At 41.6% G+C, this 17,132-nt stretch overlaps 3 protein-coding genes across 3 annotated transcripts; all 3 read right to left on the bottom strand.

The window, feature by feature from the left end:
* Positions 1-248: 248 nt before the first annotated feature.
* On the bottom strand, positions 249-1,637 carry cskmt (citrate synthase lysine methyltransferase). Its single transcript, XM_028429270.1, has 2 exons — positions 1,515-1,637; positions 249-983 (listed from the first exon to the last, which is right to left on the bottom strand). The coding sequence occupies exons 1-2, from the start codon at positions 1,594-1,596 to the stop codon at positions 307-309; spliced, it is 759 nt and encodes a 252-aa protein (XP_028285071.1). The 5' UTR covers positions 1,597-1,637; the 3' UTR covers positions 249-306.
* Positions 1,638-2,084: 447 nt separating this feature from the next.
* Positions 2,085-5,589, bottom strand: LOC114450834 (ubiquitin thioesterase OTUB1-like). Its single transcript, XM_028429234.1, has 7 exons — positions 5,492-5,589; positions 4,433-4,494; positions 4,018-4,116; positions 3,779-3,897; positions 3,491-3,575; positions 2,743-2,937; positions 2,085-2,655 (listed from the first exon to the last, which is right to left on the bottom strand). Exons 1-7 carry the CDS (start codon positions 5,574-5,576, stop codon positions 2,458-2,460), a joined length of 843 nt encoding a protein of 280 aa, XP_028285035.1. The 5' UTR covers positions 5,577-5,589; the 3' UTR covers positions 2,085-2,457.
* Positions 5,590-6,372: 783 nt separating this feature from the next.
* On the bottom strand, positions 6,373-16,757 carry nectin4a (nectin cell adhesion molecule 4a). The gene is made up of 11 exons (XM_028429273.1): positions 16,329-16,757; positions 13,838-14,032; positions 13,070-13,237; positions 12,431-12,709; positions 12,139-12,256; positions 9,603-9,757; positions 9,353-9,512; positions 8,956-9,031; positions 8,780-8,842; positions 7,764-7,961; positions 6,373-7,624 (listed from the first exon to the last, which is right to left on the bottom strand). The coding sequence occupies exons 1-11, from the start codon at positions 16,381-16,383 to the stop codon at positions 7,238-7,240; spliced, it is 1,854 nt and encodes a 617-aa protein (XP_028285074.1). The 5' UTR covers positions 16,384-16,757; the 3' UTR covers positions 6,373-7,237.
* Between the last annotated feature and the right edge of the window lie 375 nt (positions 16,758-17,132).

Below are 17,132 nucleotides of genomic sequence, written 5' to 3'. Positions count from 1 at the left end.
TTCTTTTTAAACTGCTGTGCATTGCTGTACTAAAATGTGTCCTACTGGCCATTAGATGGCAGTGTATAACAAGTTACAAAGGGGAGATAGGCTGCCATATCTTTCAACCGCAAACACTGATTTACAGTTAATAGTTGTACATATCATTGCATGCCTTACTCAAATAGAATACAACCAAGAGTTTCATTGTGCTTAATGTATTTGTAATAAATGAATACAATAAAGTAGAAAAAGAGTAAAAAGTATAATTCTGTTCAATAAATTACTAATTTATTATCATGTCCATTCAGAGGTATTAAATAACTGCTATACAACAGGGCGGGGAGTCACTTGGTAGCAATAGTAACACACACCCCTCATCTCTCCAACTTCCTGCACCCCAACATCTGCTGCCATTGCCCCAAGATCCCGTGCCGCTGTCTCAAGCCACAAAAGTCTGGCATCAGGGTCCTCATCTGAGAACTGGAGCAGGGATCCTGAACTCTGTAACACCCTTAAACACTGACTCAGCAACAGGCCCGCCTTCCCTTTCCCTTGCTTAGACCTCAACAACGCATCAGTGGTGCCCTTGTCAACTATAAGGTCCACACTGCTGGCACCATAGTGCTTGTCAAGCTGTGTGCAGTCTAGCTCCACAAACTCAAGCTGAGATGATAGATTCAGTGGTGGAATGGCTTTAGCTTGGATGTGCGCCTGCATTAGCTGCACAGCCACAGGGGAAATGTCAGCACAAGTGACATGAACTGGGAGAGGAGAGTGTCTGTAAATGGAAGGCCCCAATCCAGATGTTCCACAGCCTATATCCAAGACTTGGATCAGAGCATCTGGGTGGGATCTGGACTGCAACAGGGGCAAAATGAAGTCTTTGACAGAATCAAAACCAAAGAACCACTCGAAAGTTTTAAAGGTGGGTGTACTGCTGCTGTTTTCAGTGTAGAAGCGGTCCCAGGTTGCTTTTTTATCCATGTTTTCAATCAGTTCAGCTGGGCAGAAAGAGAGATGGACGTATTAGCACGGAAACAACGGAACTGGCTGTGCTCTGTTTGATATACTGTGTCTTCACACAGACACATATACACACAAACAATATGTTGCAGTAAGTTTGACAGTCAATTTCACAGTGTTTACATGTGTTTGTACTATTTTTCTGCTCAAATAATACTAGTATGGCTAAGGTATGCTAACAGCAACATCTTTATTGATATCTACAATATTTACTCCCTTACTAGAAAGTTACACATTAGTTTCAACTTCGTGTACCAACCAAACCGGCAACTACAAGTCCTGCAAACTGCATATCCAAAACTAGACCCGTTAATTCGTTTATAGCTGTAAGTGTCAATTAAGATAACAGTCCAATCCACCTTGCTAAAGGTAGTCCAAAAGCTAACTCTTTGTAGCTTAGTTTAGCTAGCTGGCAGTTGTAGCACAGCCATGTCATATACTGGTACGGAAACATTTCAGTCACTGCAGCTTATTAAATAAGTTAATAATGATAATAACTTCAGACATACTTGTGAGAGAAGAATGATGCCGTACACATGCAGCAAATATTCTCCAGCCAGATAAAGTCAACGACTTTGAAAAGGGGGACATCTTGACTTACGCTCACGCCTGCCTGGCTGCGCGAAGACCTCTCACTCTGACCGGATTTCTTGGAACCATCAGTAATATGCTCCCAAGAAACTGTGAACGAGTTGACATCCGCTGTTGGTGTACTGTAGAAGATCTTTGCGAGCTTTTGCAGCAATGACGCAACTGCGCATGTGTGACTACATATGTAAACAAAACACATGCTCGACTTTGCTTTCCTAGTAAAAAAGCTTGTTAGATAGATGTTCAAACTTTATGATAATGTTTACATTAATTTGGACCCATGCCACAGATTTTCTTCTGTACGCGCTTTTGGATTTTATTTCTGTTTCTCTAAATTAATAGTGAATTTTAGAAAAGGAAGATCTGAATCAATATTACAAGTAATACTTTTTTTGTTTTGTCACAGAATGTTACACTTTTGATTTGAAGCATTATCCTAAAGTTTTGTACAATGTTTTGCCCCTTAAAAAAAGCTATGACACAAAAAAGAAGATGTAAATTGCTTTAATAAAACTCAATGAAACGCAGTGTAACAAAGGAAAAGAATCAAACATAAAGCAAGTAAATAACATTTACAACCACAAAAGAAAAAAACCTGTACAACTCTAAATGGCTGGAGTCACTTCTATTTATCCAAAGATTTTTTTTTTATTTAACCATTTTGTGATGACTGTGGGTAAAGTTGGGTCAAGAGGGGTAAAGGATTTATGTAATGTGATTTTATCTTCTTATTTTCCAGATACATGAGTGTAATCTCATACACAGATGTATGCTTCATCAACGTGGCTGCTGAAGTTATTTTTCAATGCACTGCTGTGGGGCACAGCAACAGCAGGATGATGTGGGGTGTGGCCAGGAGTGTTATTTGTACAAGATGTCGTAATGGCCAGGTCTATAGAGGAGGAAGATGCGTGGGTCACCGCCTTCAGGGAAGACGTGGTGATTGACTGTTCCTCCCTCGCCTCTATCCATGTACTCCACCAGGATGGATACGTTCAGGGCCTGGGCTAAGGCGATGATGTGAATGTGGTCACTTTCTTTAGACATTGGCTCTACCTCCTTGGACAAGAAAAAAAAACAACCACATTAAGTGCAAGTTTATTATTTATCAAATTAAGTAAAAGTTCTACTTAGCAAAAAAAGCACCTGCTGACAGAACTCCTTAACAGAGCGTCCTCCCTCTATGAAATGCTGAAAGAAGACATGCTCTCGCTGCAAGTAGCCCGAGGTGAGCAGCCGCAGGTACACGACCACGTAGTCTGACACGTTCTGATCATTGAAGGAGTTCAGCAGCTCCTGCAGGCTGGGCTGTTTCTCACATAGTTCGATCAGGTCCATAAACTAAAAAGGAAAACAGAATTAGACCAATGATGCTTTCCAAACCTGCCGCTAAACTGGGATATCATATTCATCTTTTCCATCTGAACAAGTTCGGCAGATGCCCATGTAAAGTTGGAAATCCAACAAGTGCAATGCATTTAACATAACTCTCAAACCACTGTATAGGCCAGACCTGGTATACGGTATACTGTGAGACTTCTGATATTTCAAAATAACAGCCCTTCAGAAACAGAATCACAAATACGTTACTTTTCCCAGGGGGAACTTGCTTGCATTCCAGGTGCTCCATGCATCATCATCAGAAATAATAACAGGTAAGAATTATAAAATAAGGTAAGGTAAGTAAATAAAATAAAATACAAATTCTAAACAATAATAAAACGTCAAAAAAAAGTATATGGTCACATATAAGATAACTGGAATACTGTACAACAATAACAGCATTAAATAACATCCAGAAAAAAAATTGACAGCAGCAATCCAAAGAACACTTCAATCATTTTAATAAATCATGATTTCAAACTTACTACTGAGCAAAATAAAGTAAACTCACAGTATTATGGAAGTCTTCAATGGTGAACTCAGTGAAGCCTTCATTAACCAGATCCAGTTTACTTTTAGCTGCAACTGCTTTGAACCTGAAGACACAAAAATAACACTTCACAACTGTTCGGGTATTAAAGCTGTAACTGATATAATTATGTAAAAAAAAAATCAGATGAGGAGAATCGCAATAATAAATCTTTCGCGTCTGTCTTTAGTGCAGCTATGGGGAGACAGAAGGAAGGAAGAATTGCCCCAAATGAGAGAAGTGTGAATTGGAGCCATTTATGACACTCACTTCTGAAGTTCTTTGCTGTCATCTAGCAGGGACTCAAGATGTGCAAAGCCAAAGGCTCTGTAGAAACAGTTTCCATCTGGCCGCGTCTTACGAATGTATGAGTATTTTTTGTAGAGGTCCTACAACAAAACAAAAGACTCCATGCTGTAAAACCTGATGAAACACCAGAAAAATGTCGCATTGGACTGCACCCAGACATGGTGCAGTAACCTGAGAGTTGGTGGTGTGGTCTGACTGACCTTGATCTTGAGCTGATAAACTGTGTCATCCTCAGCGTACTCTCTCTGCAGCACCGACAGGTCCTGTCTGTCCGACACTAAAGGGTTACTGTTGGCTATCTGCACACCCACACATGGAAAATTAAAATTAGTTCATGTACTGTTAACAACCTCACTCAGAGCAGCTCTGTCCAGACCAGGGACATTTTAATATACAGAACATTTACTGCAATTCCAAATGGCTGTGCTGACAAACTGCAAAGTTCAAAGGTTAATGTCATGGAAATTGTGTCCAGGGTGCATAAATAGTTTTCAGCTGTGTCCACAGACCAATCGGAGTATTCACTGTGTAAGAAACAAGTGCTTCTCAGAGGCAGAATACCATTTGTGTTTCAGTTAGCAGTCAAAATATTGCCAACAAAAAAAAGAGACTCACCTCTTGCTGAATCCTGTCTTGTTGAGCGATTATTGCCTCGTCGTATGCAAGACAGTTCACTCCTGTAAGAGAAGTGGGACAGATTTGTTAGAAGATACTCCACTGGGGGGGGCACAGATGGATGCCTCAATGTAATGCTTTGAATAATGAACAGATGAGGACTATTGCATATGGAGCATAGTTTGGTTGTAAGTTAAATGCATTAGTGGTATATCATAATATATATAGCAAATTAAATTTAGGACAGCATCTATGCACAAAAACAAACAGTAACAACATGATTACATGCAATGTATTTGTTTGTGTCACAGTGTATATGCAGTGTGTTGTGACAATCTTAAAAATAGAAAGATTGCATCTTCCAATGAAATGTCCATCCTGGTGGCACTTCATTACAGCGAATTTAACAGACCCTTACAACTTGTTTACTCATTTTCATCACATACTGTTTGTGTTTTCTGTCTTTTTATCGTGGAAATGCGGGGGTGTTTTTCTACTTGGTGCACTTGTATAAATAATAAAGAATCGGAACAGAATAGTAAAACTACGGCAGCAAAGGATCCGTTTTTTCTACAAACTACCACAGGCGCGTGCAGCCCGTGGTCAGCAGTCAATATGAAAACGGTTAATCCACAACACCGGCTAACGGCAGTCAGCTAAACTTAGCTAGCTCAACCCTGTACGAAAACAAAACAAATTCTAGCCAACAGAAGACCTCATTTTACAAAACAAAAAGAAGGCGTCACGTCTGTAATACTATGCATCCAACTTCCCCATTCCCTTAAGTAAAAATCTCCGGGAATGTCATTTGTTGTTGCTCCGTCAGTAACTAAACAAACCATTTTTTTCTTTGTGTAGCAACGGCAGCTAGCCACCGTTAGCCATGGAACCCTGGCCTCTGTCTATACCCCTCGTCGCTGCATGTCAGCCACCTCAAGCACAGAGGGGGACACCGGCTGGAACGCGTCGCACATACATCCGCTGAACTCGGCTTGATGTGCAACAGAATCTGGCAGCGGCGCTGTTTTAATATTTTGTAATGGTTGTTGTTTTTCTCACCCTCCATCTCTCCCTGTGATGATTCCTTCTGCTCTTCCGCCATCTTAGCTGTCGCGATCTGTTTCCTCCTTCTGTGTGACCTCATTCATTACTCACTTCCGCAGAGACAGACGGGCCAAAATCGTATTTATTTATTCGTTTGAATTTATTCGTTTTTCACTAAAAGGGCCATTTCACTCCTTACATATAGCACTACTGACTTCTATCTTCTCCTTTTGTTTAAAAAAAAATGGCAACCTTTATTTTTTTATTTTTAAAAAATTGAACATTTATATGATAAGGTAAAAACTCAAACAGTTGACTTGGTTTGAGATAGCAGGATAATTAGCCTTAAGGATATGCAATTAAAAGAATCTCTGAGTAGAGCCCACTGAATAACAAAAAATAATCCATGAATACCACAAAGTGAGTGTTTGGACATTTATTATGGACATTTGGATGAATAGATTTCAAGTCTGATGAGTCCTTAAGTGAGATATAAGTGACATATGGGAGATGCAGAGAAGTTTAACATGTAAAGAAAGAAGAGGGGATGTGCTTTAGTTAAAAACACAAATGTGAATGCATACTGTATAGAACTCAACAAAATAAAGAAAATAATTTTAAAAAATCTTTATTCTGTCCAAAGTCATGACTTGTGCTGTATGTAAGCAGTTCCTCAGACTGGAGGCACACGACCAGGAAGATCATCAAACTCACAGTGCAGTTTGTTGGCTTGTGTCGATCAGCTCCCTGCACTTTCCAGCAGCACACACCAGAGGGCGCTCTCTGCAACAAATATACACATGCATTCAAACCCAATGCCATTCATACGCGCTGATCTGTCGGAAAAACAGAGGCAGTGAGAAAGTGAAAAAACAAAAAACAAAAAAAACAAAGAAATACTAATATAATCTAAGAAAATGTAAAGAACAAAATAATACTTCATATTTGTAAAAAAAAAAAACACAACAACAATTTATATTTTCCCTTTGGCACACTGTTTCCCATATTACAATCAGAACATACAAACAAAAGAATAAAACCAAAGAATACATAATGGTAAAAAGTCATAAAAATATAGTTTTCAAACATTTGCTTGCCAGCTTTTTTTAGCGTTCATCCACTGTGTCACCACATACTCACTCAACATGCACTCTAATGTATTCAGCATGCATTTGTGTGTGTACAAGTGTAATTCGTATCCTGGATATGTAAATGGTGTATTTTAGTAGTGTAGTATACAGTGCTGTATATGTTTATACGGAAATATTGTAACAAAAGTTTAAAGAAAAAACAAAGATCATATGATTATTTACACATCACTACATGTTTGGGACACATTAATCGTGTTCTGTCTGTCTGCTCTGATTCATGCTGTCTCATTGCTTAATTGCTTATGACAGTAAGACAATATGGAGGTATGCAGGTGTGACCAAAGACGAGCAAGCACTTTGGATCAGATCCCAAGGGAACTTAACATGAGTGTGGCTATGGCTCCAACAGTCTCTTCCTGATTTTGCAGGACATGTCCTTGAGTGCCTACGATCCCCTCTCATCAGCTGGATTTTCCTGTTAGCTTTAGCTCTGTAGAATTACAGTTTGGCTATGTTGCTTAAGCTGAGCATGGTGTAAAACACTGTGCTCGCCGCACTGGAAAATTAGGGATAATGTCTTTGTTTATGGCACTAATACACAAACAGGCCCAGCTTTTGGAGTACCACCTCCAAAACCAGAGCAGTTTCACATGTTTTTTTCTGGCAGCTCTTAAACTATGTGAGCCTTGTGAATCAAAGAGGCGTGGGGACTGTCTAGAGGTGGGCCCGTCTCCATTATGGATCTCAATGTGCCATTAGTCCGCTTATAGCTGAGAGTCTCAGACACCTGAGAACAGTTGGTCTCGCTATCCTGGTCATCAGGATGCTCTTGACTGGCAGGACCGCCCAAGCCCTCATCCACTTCATCTTCATCATCTGTCACCGCAGGGTACTCATAGCCCCCAGGAGGGAGCTGGTGATGCTTTGCAACACTCCCCGGTCGCAATCCCCCATCAGTTGTGATAATGGTGCCACCGTTCATCTGTCTCACAATGTCAGTGGACTGTACCTTAGGGAAGTTTGATGGCTGGAGAGGAGGGTGGAAACGTGTCTCCTGCTGCAGAGACAGAGCAGACACACTTATCAATATGCATCATCATCCAGTAAGAATTCAGAGGTTAGGAAACTGAGTGAGAAGCATTCCATAATCTGGTTAAAATCAAGCTTTGACTTGCCCAAAAAACAGACACACTTACCAGGGATAAAGCACTGTTTCTCACGAACGTCTCCACTCTGAGTCGGCTCTCTTCTTCTATATCCAGAGGGCGCTCTCTGGCCCTGCGGGAGTTGTTGTACAAGACCGGTCTGCCAAGGGAGTCATATGCACCCACTCCTCCACTTCCTCCCCGCCCACCTGAGATAGTCGATCTGCTGTCACGGCAGTGAGCCTGCTCCTGTCAGCGTCAGAAAAGACCAGTCTTAATATAAAGTGAGCCAAATATTGACAAGATTATTTTCATGTGAATGAAAACACACCAGTATCTGTTTTTTAATCAGGATAAAAAAAACATAGACACACCCTAAAAAGAAAAGAATCCTGAATGACGGCTTTAAGTGTTTTCTGAAATGATAGTTGACATCTTGATGCTGAGGTGTTATCTAAATAGTTTAATTTATTTGGTGGTGACCCACATACTGTATGCTGGTGTGTTTGGGCCCATTGAGAATGTTGAGATCACAAGGAGCTTTTATGGTCTGAAATATCTGAATAATTTGCAAATGTTTCTTGGAAACAATCTAATTAGTTTTATCATAGTGTAAATAAAGGTGATATTGGAATGCTACACTTTGACTAAATAAATTCATACATTTGGCTGTACAAACCAACATTATATTTGCATTTACAGCCACCGATAGATAGTTTAGTTACTCAGCTTAGCAAAAAAAAATTAAAACACCAAGATTTAAGCTCTTTCTCAGCCATATAAAAAAACCTCCTAAGCTTATTTACAATGACTAAAGGCTATTTAGTGTTCCTAGAGAGCAGCTAGATAAGAGATAGAAGCCAAAAGTCCCGAAAGGAAAAGGAGCATGAAGGTATCTCAAAGACTTCCAGCTTTAAAATGTGTTAATTTTGTAATAAATCTGAGATGCTCTACATTCAGATTCGAAATGGTGAATCTCAGAACTTAGCCGTTCGGCATCTGGACAGTAAAGCCTCAGTCCCAGGCCCCGGCCCTGCATGCAGATTTAGATAGATACGAAGACTGACCCCCAAGGAAGACAGGCTGGTCCTCAGGGTTCCCTCCACCCTCAGCGGGATGTTTTCTTCAGTCTGACAGTAAAAGAAACACACAGCGGGATTATGTCAGGACTTAATCACAGAACCAGAACCAGGTTTGTGCAAGATGCTAAAAAAGTGTGAGAGGAATTAATCAGGAATAGTACCGCTCCTCTGGCGTCTGTGCTGACAGAGTTCACTCTTCTGAAGGACGCTTGCCTAGAGAGAGTGCTTATTTCCTCCCTGTGGGAAAAAGAAGAAAAATATGAATTAAAGGATTAAAGAAACTGACTCTATTCCTCCAAAATTCACATTCTGTATTTTTCAGTTCTTTCAGTTCAGAGTTTGTCTCAGCTTAACCCCCCCACACAGAGGCATTTATCCACACATTCCCCTAATTTCATCAAACATGCTCCACTGTTGTAACTGTCAGCTGTAGTAAGCCTAATAGCAGTGATTTTCTCCATTCTTAGATATTCTGTTTGGCTCCATCAACCCTGCGGAGATCATTAAAATTTCATCTCATCTTATCTGATCTTAATTAAACATGGTGTTATCTCATACTTCTTCTCAGTCAGCTCCCTCTTTAGTCTCTTGTTCTTTCGTTTGTGGTGGCACGTCACGACGACGATGACGATGAGCATCAGGATCAGCAGCCCACTGGCCACGGCCCCCACGATGATCATCAGTATGTTCTCCACCTCTGTCTGCACCTGTGGAGGTTCTGTGAGAGGCAGGCAGGGCGAGACGGTGAGATGGGTTAAAATCAGTATGACAAGCCTCAGCCGACTGTGTTGACAGTGCTGTCATCTACCTTTCACACTAATCTCCACCTCCGCCTTCGCTACACCCACGTCATTCCTCGCCACACATTGGTAGACTCCTCCGTCTGACCTGTTTAGGGGTCGCCCAAAAGTTAGCGTTCCGTTAGGGTGGGGTATAACATCTTTTGGCATCTCTCCGTCCATTCTGCAGGTCGAACAAGCACAAGACAGAGTTATAGAACAGAGCAGCAGATCAACAATCATGTTTTTGTATTACAGAGATATCTACTGAAGTTAGCGTGCTAACTAACTTGCCTGCACTACACCACTGTGTAATACCACCACAGCTGTTAAAAGAGCAGGTAGTCCACACAAGCAGGTTGTTTATTGGCTGGTACTGAAACAGTGCCTTGTTTTGAACAGCCTGATAGGCCATAAAACTTAAAAAAAAATAGTTTTCTTCATCCTCAGATCCAGAGTTTGTCTAATGAGTCATTCAGTCAAGACCAATGTCTGTATGGCGGATCCAGGACATAGATCCGCCACTGGCCTATTGAACAAAACTGAAACTAAACAGTCTAACTTATGGGTGCTGCTGTGTTGGAGAAAGACTCCATCTTGGAACTAGAGTCTGAGCAGTAGATGTCATGAGGTGGAGCTGACACATCACTGTTCCTCCCAAGAACTTCAGGTGCTCCTTTTTAGTCTTTTTTAGCCAACAATAACTTTGTCCCCCGATGGCTGTCATATACCAGCCACAAGGGGGCAATCCACATGTTCTGGCCTCACTTTTGCGGAGCCATTACAACCTTAGACAGTGCAAAGGCAACGAGTACTTCCTTATACTCATCTGAGCACCAACATTTAGCCAGCAGCTCACTGCACTCCATCTTACTTCACCTGTTTTGTTCTTCAAAATATCTTCTGATTTAACTGCATCTCAAAGAATGGAAACAGAATAATTAAAATGTTCCATTTTACATTGCTGCAGATATGTGTGGCCATGTGACTCAAGAAATATGTTTCAGCATCACTGTTGGGTGTTGCCCAGGTGTTGTTGTTTTGAACATATCTGATTTAATCACTTTAGAAAGACGTGTGTATAGACACCTTTTTCACAGACCTCATTACTTTATCATTTCTACAGCTACAGCAGGAAGGAGGAACTGTGTTTTTACACAGGCAGCCAACACATCTTCATGATAACATCTCTACAAATCCACACATCACGTGTCCTCTTCCTCCTCTTCCTCCTACTCCCCCTCTGCTACTCCCACATGGTTAACTCTATCCTTATTGCTCATCCCTTTCCCTTTTCTCCCCCCCTTCGTGTGAAACTCTCCCATCGGTTTGCTCTCGGCACAAGCCGCAACATGACACTGTGACACCAGATATTACTTCACCTGCCGCCATTTACTGACAAAGCCAACAGGTTCTCCCTGCTGCAGCCGTCACACATTTGCATGCGTGTTCATGTGAAGGCGTGCATGGGTGAGTAGAGGTTGTTTGTAACAAGAGATATGACGCCCTGACTTGGTTAAGTGTGCGTGGTGTGTTGTGTACATGCTGTTTGTCTGCTAAGTCCTTTCTCAAGGTGTGTTACTGTGACTAATGACAACTAATATCTACGTCATCATCGTCATCATCTGCCCTAAACAACTCAAAGGAAATAAAACACCAAATATACTTTGATGAAATTTTAACCCTTTCCCCCCTCACAGAGGCCTAACTGTCACTACTCACAAGCCAATGGGAGGAAGCCAAATCTCTCCTAAGCTGCACCACACTTAAAGAATAATATTGATTTACTAAAGGAAATGGCTTTTAAAAAAACAAAAAATGCCACCAGGTGACTCAAGCAGAAGAAACCAGACATCAGAGTCTAACCCTCACTTGAGAATGTGCCGCATTTTATAATAACACACGCAACATTTGAATCTGTCAGTTTCCACTGAGGCAGCAGAATCAGGAGGTGACAATGCCAGGGCTTGTTTGGCTAAGTCATGTGGAAAGGGTGGAGATCCTCCCCCGCTACACTGGTAAAGATTAGGAAACAAAACAAAACATAAAATAAAATCTTTCACTTCACTACCATTTGTCATTTGATGGCCAAAAAGTCAGACAAACAGAGCCACACATAGACACATGCTATTCACTGAACCTTTAATTCATTTTGAAGTGCTTACATATGTAGTATTTACCCCATTACTAATCTGTTTTTCCTCATATGCACATAACTAAGCCACTTGCGCATCAGTACCAATACCACACTGCCAGACATTGCTGGTGTTATATCTGATCTACACCACCTGTGACTTTTAAAAAGGAATCAAAATCAAAAGACTTCAGGAAACACCTCTCATGTGACAACTAAAAATATAAAAATATCATTTTGGAATCACATGCTTATTTCATGTCACCATTATGTGATCACCATCACATCAAAAAATGTCAAAACAGGACCAAATATGGTTCTACTATATCTCATATTTGTATTAGTATCACCATTGTGCTGACACATCAGACAGTTAGTCATTTGAGAATCAGACAGTCCAAAGAGGGAAGTGTGTGTGTGCGCGTCTGTACCTGATCCAGGTGAAACTGTGTGGTTTGGGGTTTCCTCCACTCACACACCTCAGGGCAGCATTCTCTAAACCCACGAACCAGTCTCCATTGTAGCCAGACACATCTGCATGAGGAGGGACTGGGAGGAAGAACAGCCGTTTACCACTTCAATCAGCTCAGACAATGAAAGGAGGTACTGGTGCACATATGGAATAGAACTTCAAGAGAAAGCTTACAAAAACTACATGAAAAACAGTTACTGGCTTTGAAGGTGTGTGTGTGTTGGGGGGGGGGGGGGGTTCTTAGCACTCACAGTGGACCTCCAGTTTGTTGGTGATCCTGCGAGGGGTCGGGAACGTTGGGTGCCACACCAAACAGTCCAGCTTCTTCCCGTTCATGCTCCTCAGGGGGTGGAGAGAGTAGTGGGAGGAGACAGCCCCGTTTTCAGAAGTGCGATTGCTGGACTGACCGTTCAGATCAGTGTCCCAGGTGAGACGTGGAGGAGGACGGGCTACAGAGCGACAGGTAGCCACCGACCTATAGTCTTGTCCCTCCACTACTATCACAGGGTCCAAGGAGGAAATGGGATTAGCTGCCAGGGAGATTATAAAGAAAAAGTCTGATCAGAATGAAGATAAGGATGAGAAGATGCACATGAGGATGCAAATTACATCTGATATTGAATGTTTTATGTTACACAACATACATAAAAATAAAAATACACATACTTTCCACACGTTTCCTCTGCTAGTGAGTGTTAACATCTAAGAAGGCTTAATGTGAGGAAATCTAATAAGGTTGTTTTTATGTGTTAGCCTGCAGGTTACTAATGACCTAATCTTCCATGTTATGCTATGTAGACTCTCATATCTATTGCCAGTGTGCTCAGTTTTCATCCTCCTGCACACAACATATTGAGCCTCCTGATGAGTTCATCTTTTTTTTTACTCACTCCACACTATGAGTGACATCTCTCTCTCAAAGTTGCCAGAGGGGAAGGTGCTGATGTGGCAGATGTAGGTCCCCTCGTCTGAGACCTCTGTGCTCATGATGACCAGAGAGGAGTCCTCAGTGGGTTCGCTGTTTTTAAAGCGCACACGCCGAGCCCACGACCCAAACGCTGCAGAGACAAAGAGCAAAGAAGAGCAGAGAGTTATAAAGAAGCATGTGAGGAGGGAGGTGACACAAAAAATTAAGTCCAGCTAGTTCACAGCAGACCTCGGGGTTTCTTTTGTCACTGTCAGTTTCACACACATGCCTGCACCCTTGCCTGAGAATCCGTTACATTCTGGGCGTTTTAGCTCGCAGTAATTTTAGTACACACACAAAAAGGGTGCAAGCCTCACTTCCTAAATTAGCAGCAACTTTAAAATTAACAGTGCAAAAATTAGAATCTGGCAGCATTGCAATAGTTCTAACAGCATCTCTCAAGTGTCCAGTTCATTTAACACTTTTAGATGTAGTTGTGAACATTGGCCTTAAACCTTTACAAGTTCTGAGTGGAGAAACAAAGCCTCCAACCAACACTCGTCAACTAAAACTGACAAGTCCACTTGTGACTCTAACAAACATTTGCTTGGCTTATAACAAACCATTTCCTCACAGTGAGGAAAGGGGAAGTAATTTGATGTGAAGACATTCATGAAGAGACATTTTTTTTAGCAACGGATGTGACAACATGACAGCTTTGGAGAAGAGCTGGGCCGCTGTGCTGTCCTACCTGTCTGCCCGTTGACGTGGTGTGCAGTGATGATCTGTTCCTTGCCATCAGGCTTCTCCTTGTACCAGGTGACCTGCACCACCACGTTGTCCTCGCTCGGCCGGTACACACAGGGCAGGACGGTCTCCTCCTCTGCCAAGGAGCGGATGGGGTCATCTAGAGGGAGCTCCACAAAGTCTCCATGTATCACAGTCACTAGAAAAAAATCTTCATTTTAGATTTCATCAATCTACAGCAGCTGATTAGGGATGCTAAGCTACACCTAGTATGGATGCTGGTCTGTAGGTGAAAGACACAGTGACAGAGAGCAGCTTTGGAAATTGTTGCACATTTTATAGCCACAGAATAAGATGTATATGACAAGAAAGCTGTGCATCAGTGGCTGCTGTACTTCCCACTGAGGGATGTGGTGACACACACACTGATGCCATCAGCTGCTACTGCTATCTCTAGAGACCAGTTAAAAAGCTGAATATGGACACACATCAGCTCGTTAATCTGATGGTCTGGCGGCTGACAGCAAGGGAAGCACAACTAGCAATATGTGACATGAGAAATGAGTTGACGCACAACTGGGCTCTATTTCGGCCAGAGTCAGGCTAATTGGTTCCGTCCATGTTTCCACTTTTAGCTAACAAGCTTTTTTTCTTTTTTAAACAGGATCAAATCAATTTAATAAAACAAACAGATTGCACACAGATAGTAACCAAACTTCAGTGAGTGTATGGAGCACAGGTGGGATCCTGAAGACAGAGGAGAAAAGAACAGGTTGTCTATCAGATGAGCACATGTGAAGATATGTGGCTTAACTAGTTGCTCGAGATAACCTTTCAAAGCAAACATACACACAGTTCACCTGCAGCGTCTGGACTGGGCAGACATTCAAAGGGGCCCCAGGAAACATAAATAAAGTCTACAGACACACACTGTGTGTCTCACACTGTCACACAAACACACAATGCGCTGTAGTTTTTGACGTTCTGCCCGTCTGCCTTTTAGATGAAATTTGCTAACATGTTTGATACGGACAACAATGTGTCACCTTATCTTACACACACACACACACACCTGTTACAAGATCCTTTCAATCTGGTTTCATTTCAGTAGCTGAAGCTTGTTTGCACCTGTCAGGAGTCAATTTCCACATGACAATGACCTCTGACCTCTCAGGGAAACAAGTGGATCATTTCCAAACACTAATGATGTATTAGTATTTTAACTCACTACACAGCTGCTAGTTTCATCAGTTAACTATAGAATGAAGTTCTTGCTTTAAAGCGGTAGCAACTTTTTTTTTTTTAGTGACAGCTTACGGTATCTGTTTTCACAGGCCTTGATTTTCATTTTCACTGCTGCGTGATAAAACTAGTCCTGACCTGTTAAAATGTAGATAAACCTTCATCAGTCCCTACATGAGGAATTATCTACACTCATGTCACACAAAATCAGACCATCTCAGTATGAAATGTTGAATCAGAAAGTTAAAGGACCCTAAATTCCAAGATGGCCGCCCTGTGCATGTTCAGAATCACCTACGGAACTTTTTTTTCTGTTTGCACATTTCTCGTTGACAACAACTAACAAAGTATCCACCCATTTCGCTGTGTGACACTTGACGTAAGACTAAATAAGACTAATGAAAAAGTTGCAAAATTACATATTTGCCTGATTGTCGAGAAATGTCAGCAGACAGAACAATCAGCAGTCTGTCAGAGCAGTCTGCCATCAGTATAGCTATGAAGCTAGCATGGCTAATAAAACACAACACCTGTCTGATAAATTAGACATCCTGGTAAAGTTGTGTCCTTCAGTATCACACTGATCCTGGATGAAACCCTTTTTGTGTGTTTTTCCCACACTGAGCTGCTCTCACTGGTGTTGACGAAGTCATTGAAGTGTAGTTGAATTTGTTCGGATATGTCAGCGGGTTGGATGTGATTCATACATTTACCATCAGACCTGATGAGTGTGCTGTGAAGACAGGTGTGTGTGTGTGTGTGTGTGTGTGTGTGTGTTTCAGCCTACTGTGGAATCTGCCTGTGCTGCATTACTGGAATAACAGTCAGACTGTCCTGCCTTTATATGCACAGGGTTAAAAGGGTTTCTTGTATCAAACTTGTCAGATGCATTTATGGCTTTTAAACAGCTCAATGCATAAAAGGCTTTTAGAAGCTACTGCAATTAGCACACAAACAAGGAGGGTCCATGAATCAGACAGGAGGGACTGATCAACAGCAACCTGTTTTTCCTGAAACAGCCGGCAGTGTTTTCTAACTGCTCTGCTCCTGCTAACCTTAGTTAGCTTATGAATATGTGTGATAATCATCTGTGTTGACAAGACATAGAAAAGGCACGTTTCCATAGTGAGCAGTCCAACTATAGGAGGATTACAGGAACACTTTAACACATAAAAAGCCAACTAAAGCAACACAATGATGATATACTGGTGAAATTCTGACATAGTACCATGTTTTGTGTGTGTGTTTCTTACCAAAGATGAGCTGGACACAGAGACACAGAGAGAGTGTGTTCAGCTGAGGTGTCATCCTCCTCGGCTTTAACTTTGTACAAGTTGGGACAATTTCAGTGCAGCAGCAAAGCTCATCAGTCCAGGTAACAGGATCCTAAATGACAAGCAGGCGTGAGGCTCTAAAGGCAAACTCATGCCTCGTGCTGCAGGATCATCCTTTGTGATGTTTTTCCTTCCCCTTCCAAGGAAAAAAAAATATATATAAATATAAATATAAAAGAAAAGTTGTAACACAGTCCTTGTGAGAAGTGTAAATCCTCTTATTTTGTTGGAGCCATTTGTCCTTTTTGCCGTTTGTCCTTTAGTAAAAGAAAAAAGAAGAAGAAGGCGCAGCTATACCTGTTTTTGAATACACCTGTTTGTGCTACACCTCTCCCTCCCTCCTTCCCTCCCTCTCTCTCTCTCTGTCTCTCACACACACACACATTCTATTGAACCACAACCCACAAGCACATGCACATATGCGCTAAAAGTCACCATTCCGGTTTGGTTAAGGCAACATGACAGTTATTTTTCTCGCCTTTACTTGCTCTGCTCAGAGGGGAGGCAGGCACACAGAACCCTGAATATTAACAGAAAGCCACACAGATACCAGACCTGTAACAGGTGACTCCTCCCTTATGAAGAAAACAAATTAATCCCTTAAAAGCCTGTTTTTTTAAATCTTTCTGTTTTAATTACAGTACAGTTTATGTCTTGTGCGATACTAATCTAGGTCACACATGTATTTTTTTCAGATATAACTCCCACGTCAAACACCTGTCA

The sequence above is a fragment of the Parambassis ranga genome, chromosome 18 (assembly GCF_900634625.1).
Source record: "Parambassis ranga chromosome 18, fParRan2.1, whole genome shotgun sequence".
NCBI lineage: Eukaryota > Metazoa > Chordata > Actinopteri > Ambassidae > Parambassis > Parambassis ranga.
This window is presented reverse-complemented; position numbering and strand designations above follow the sequence as displayed.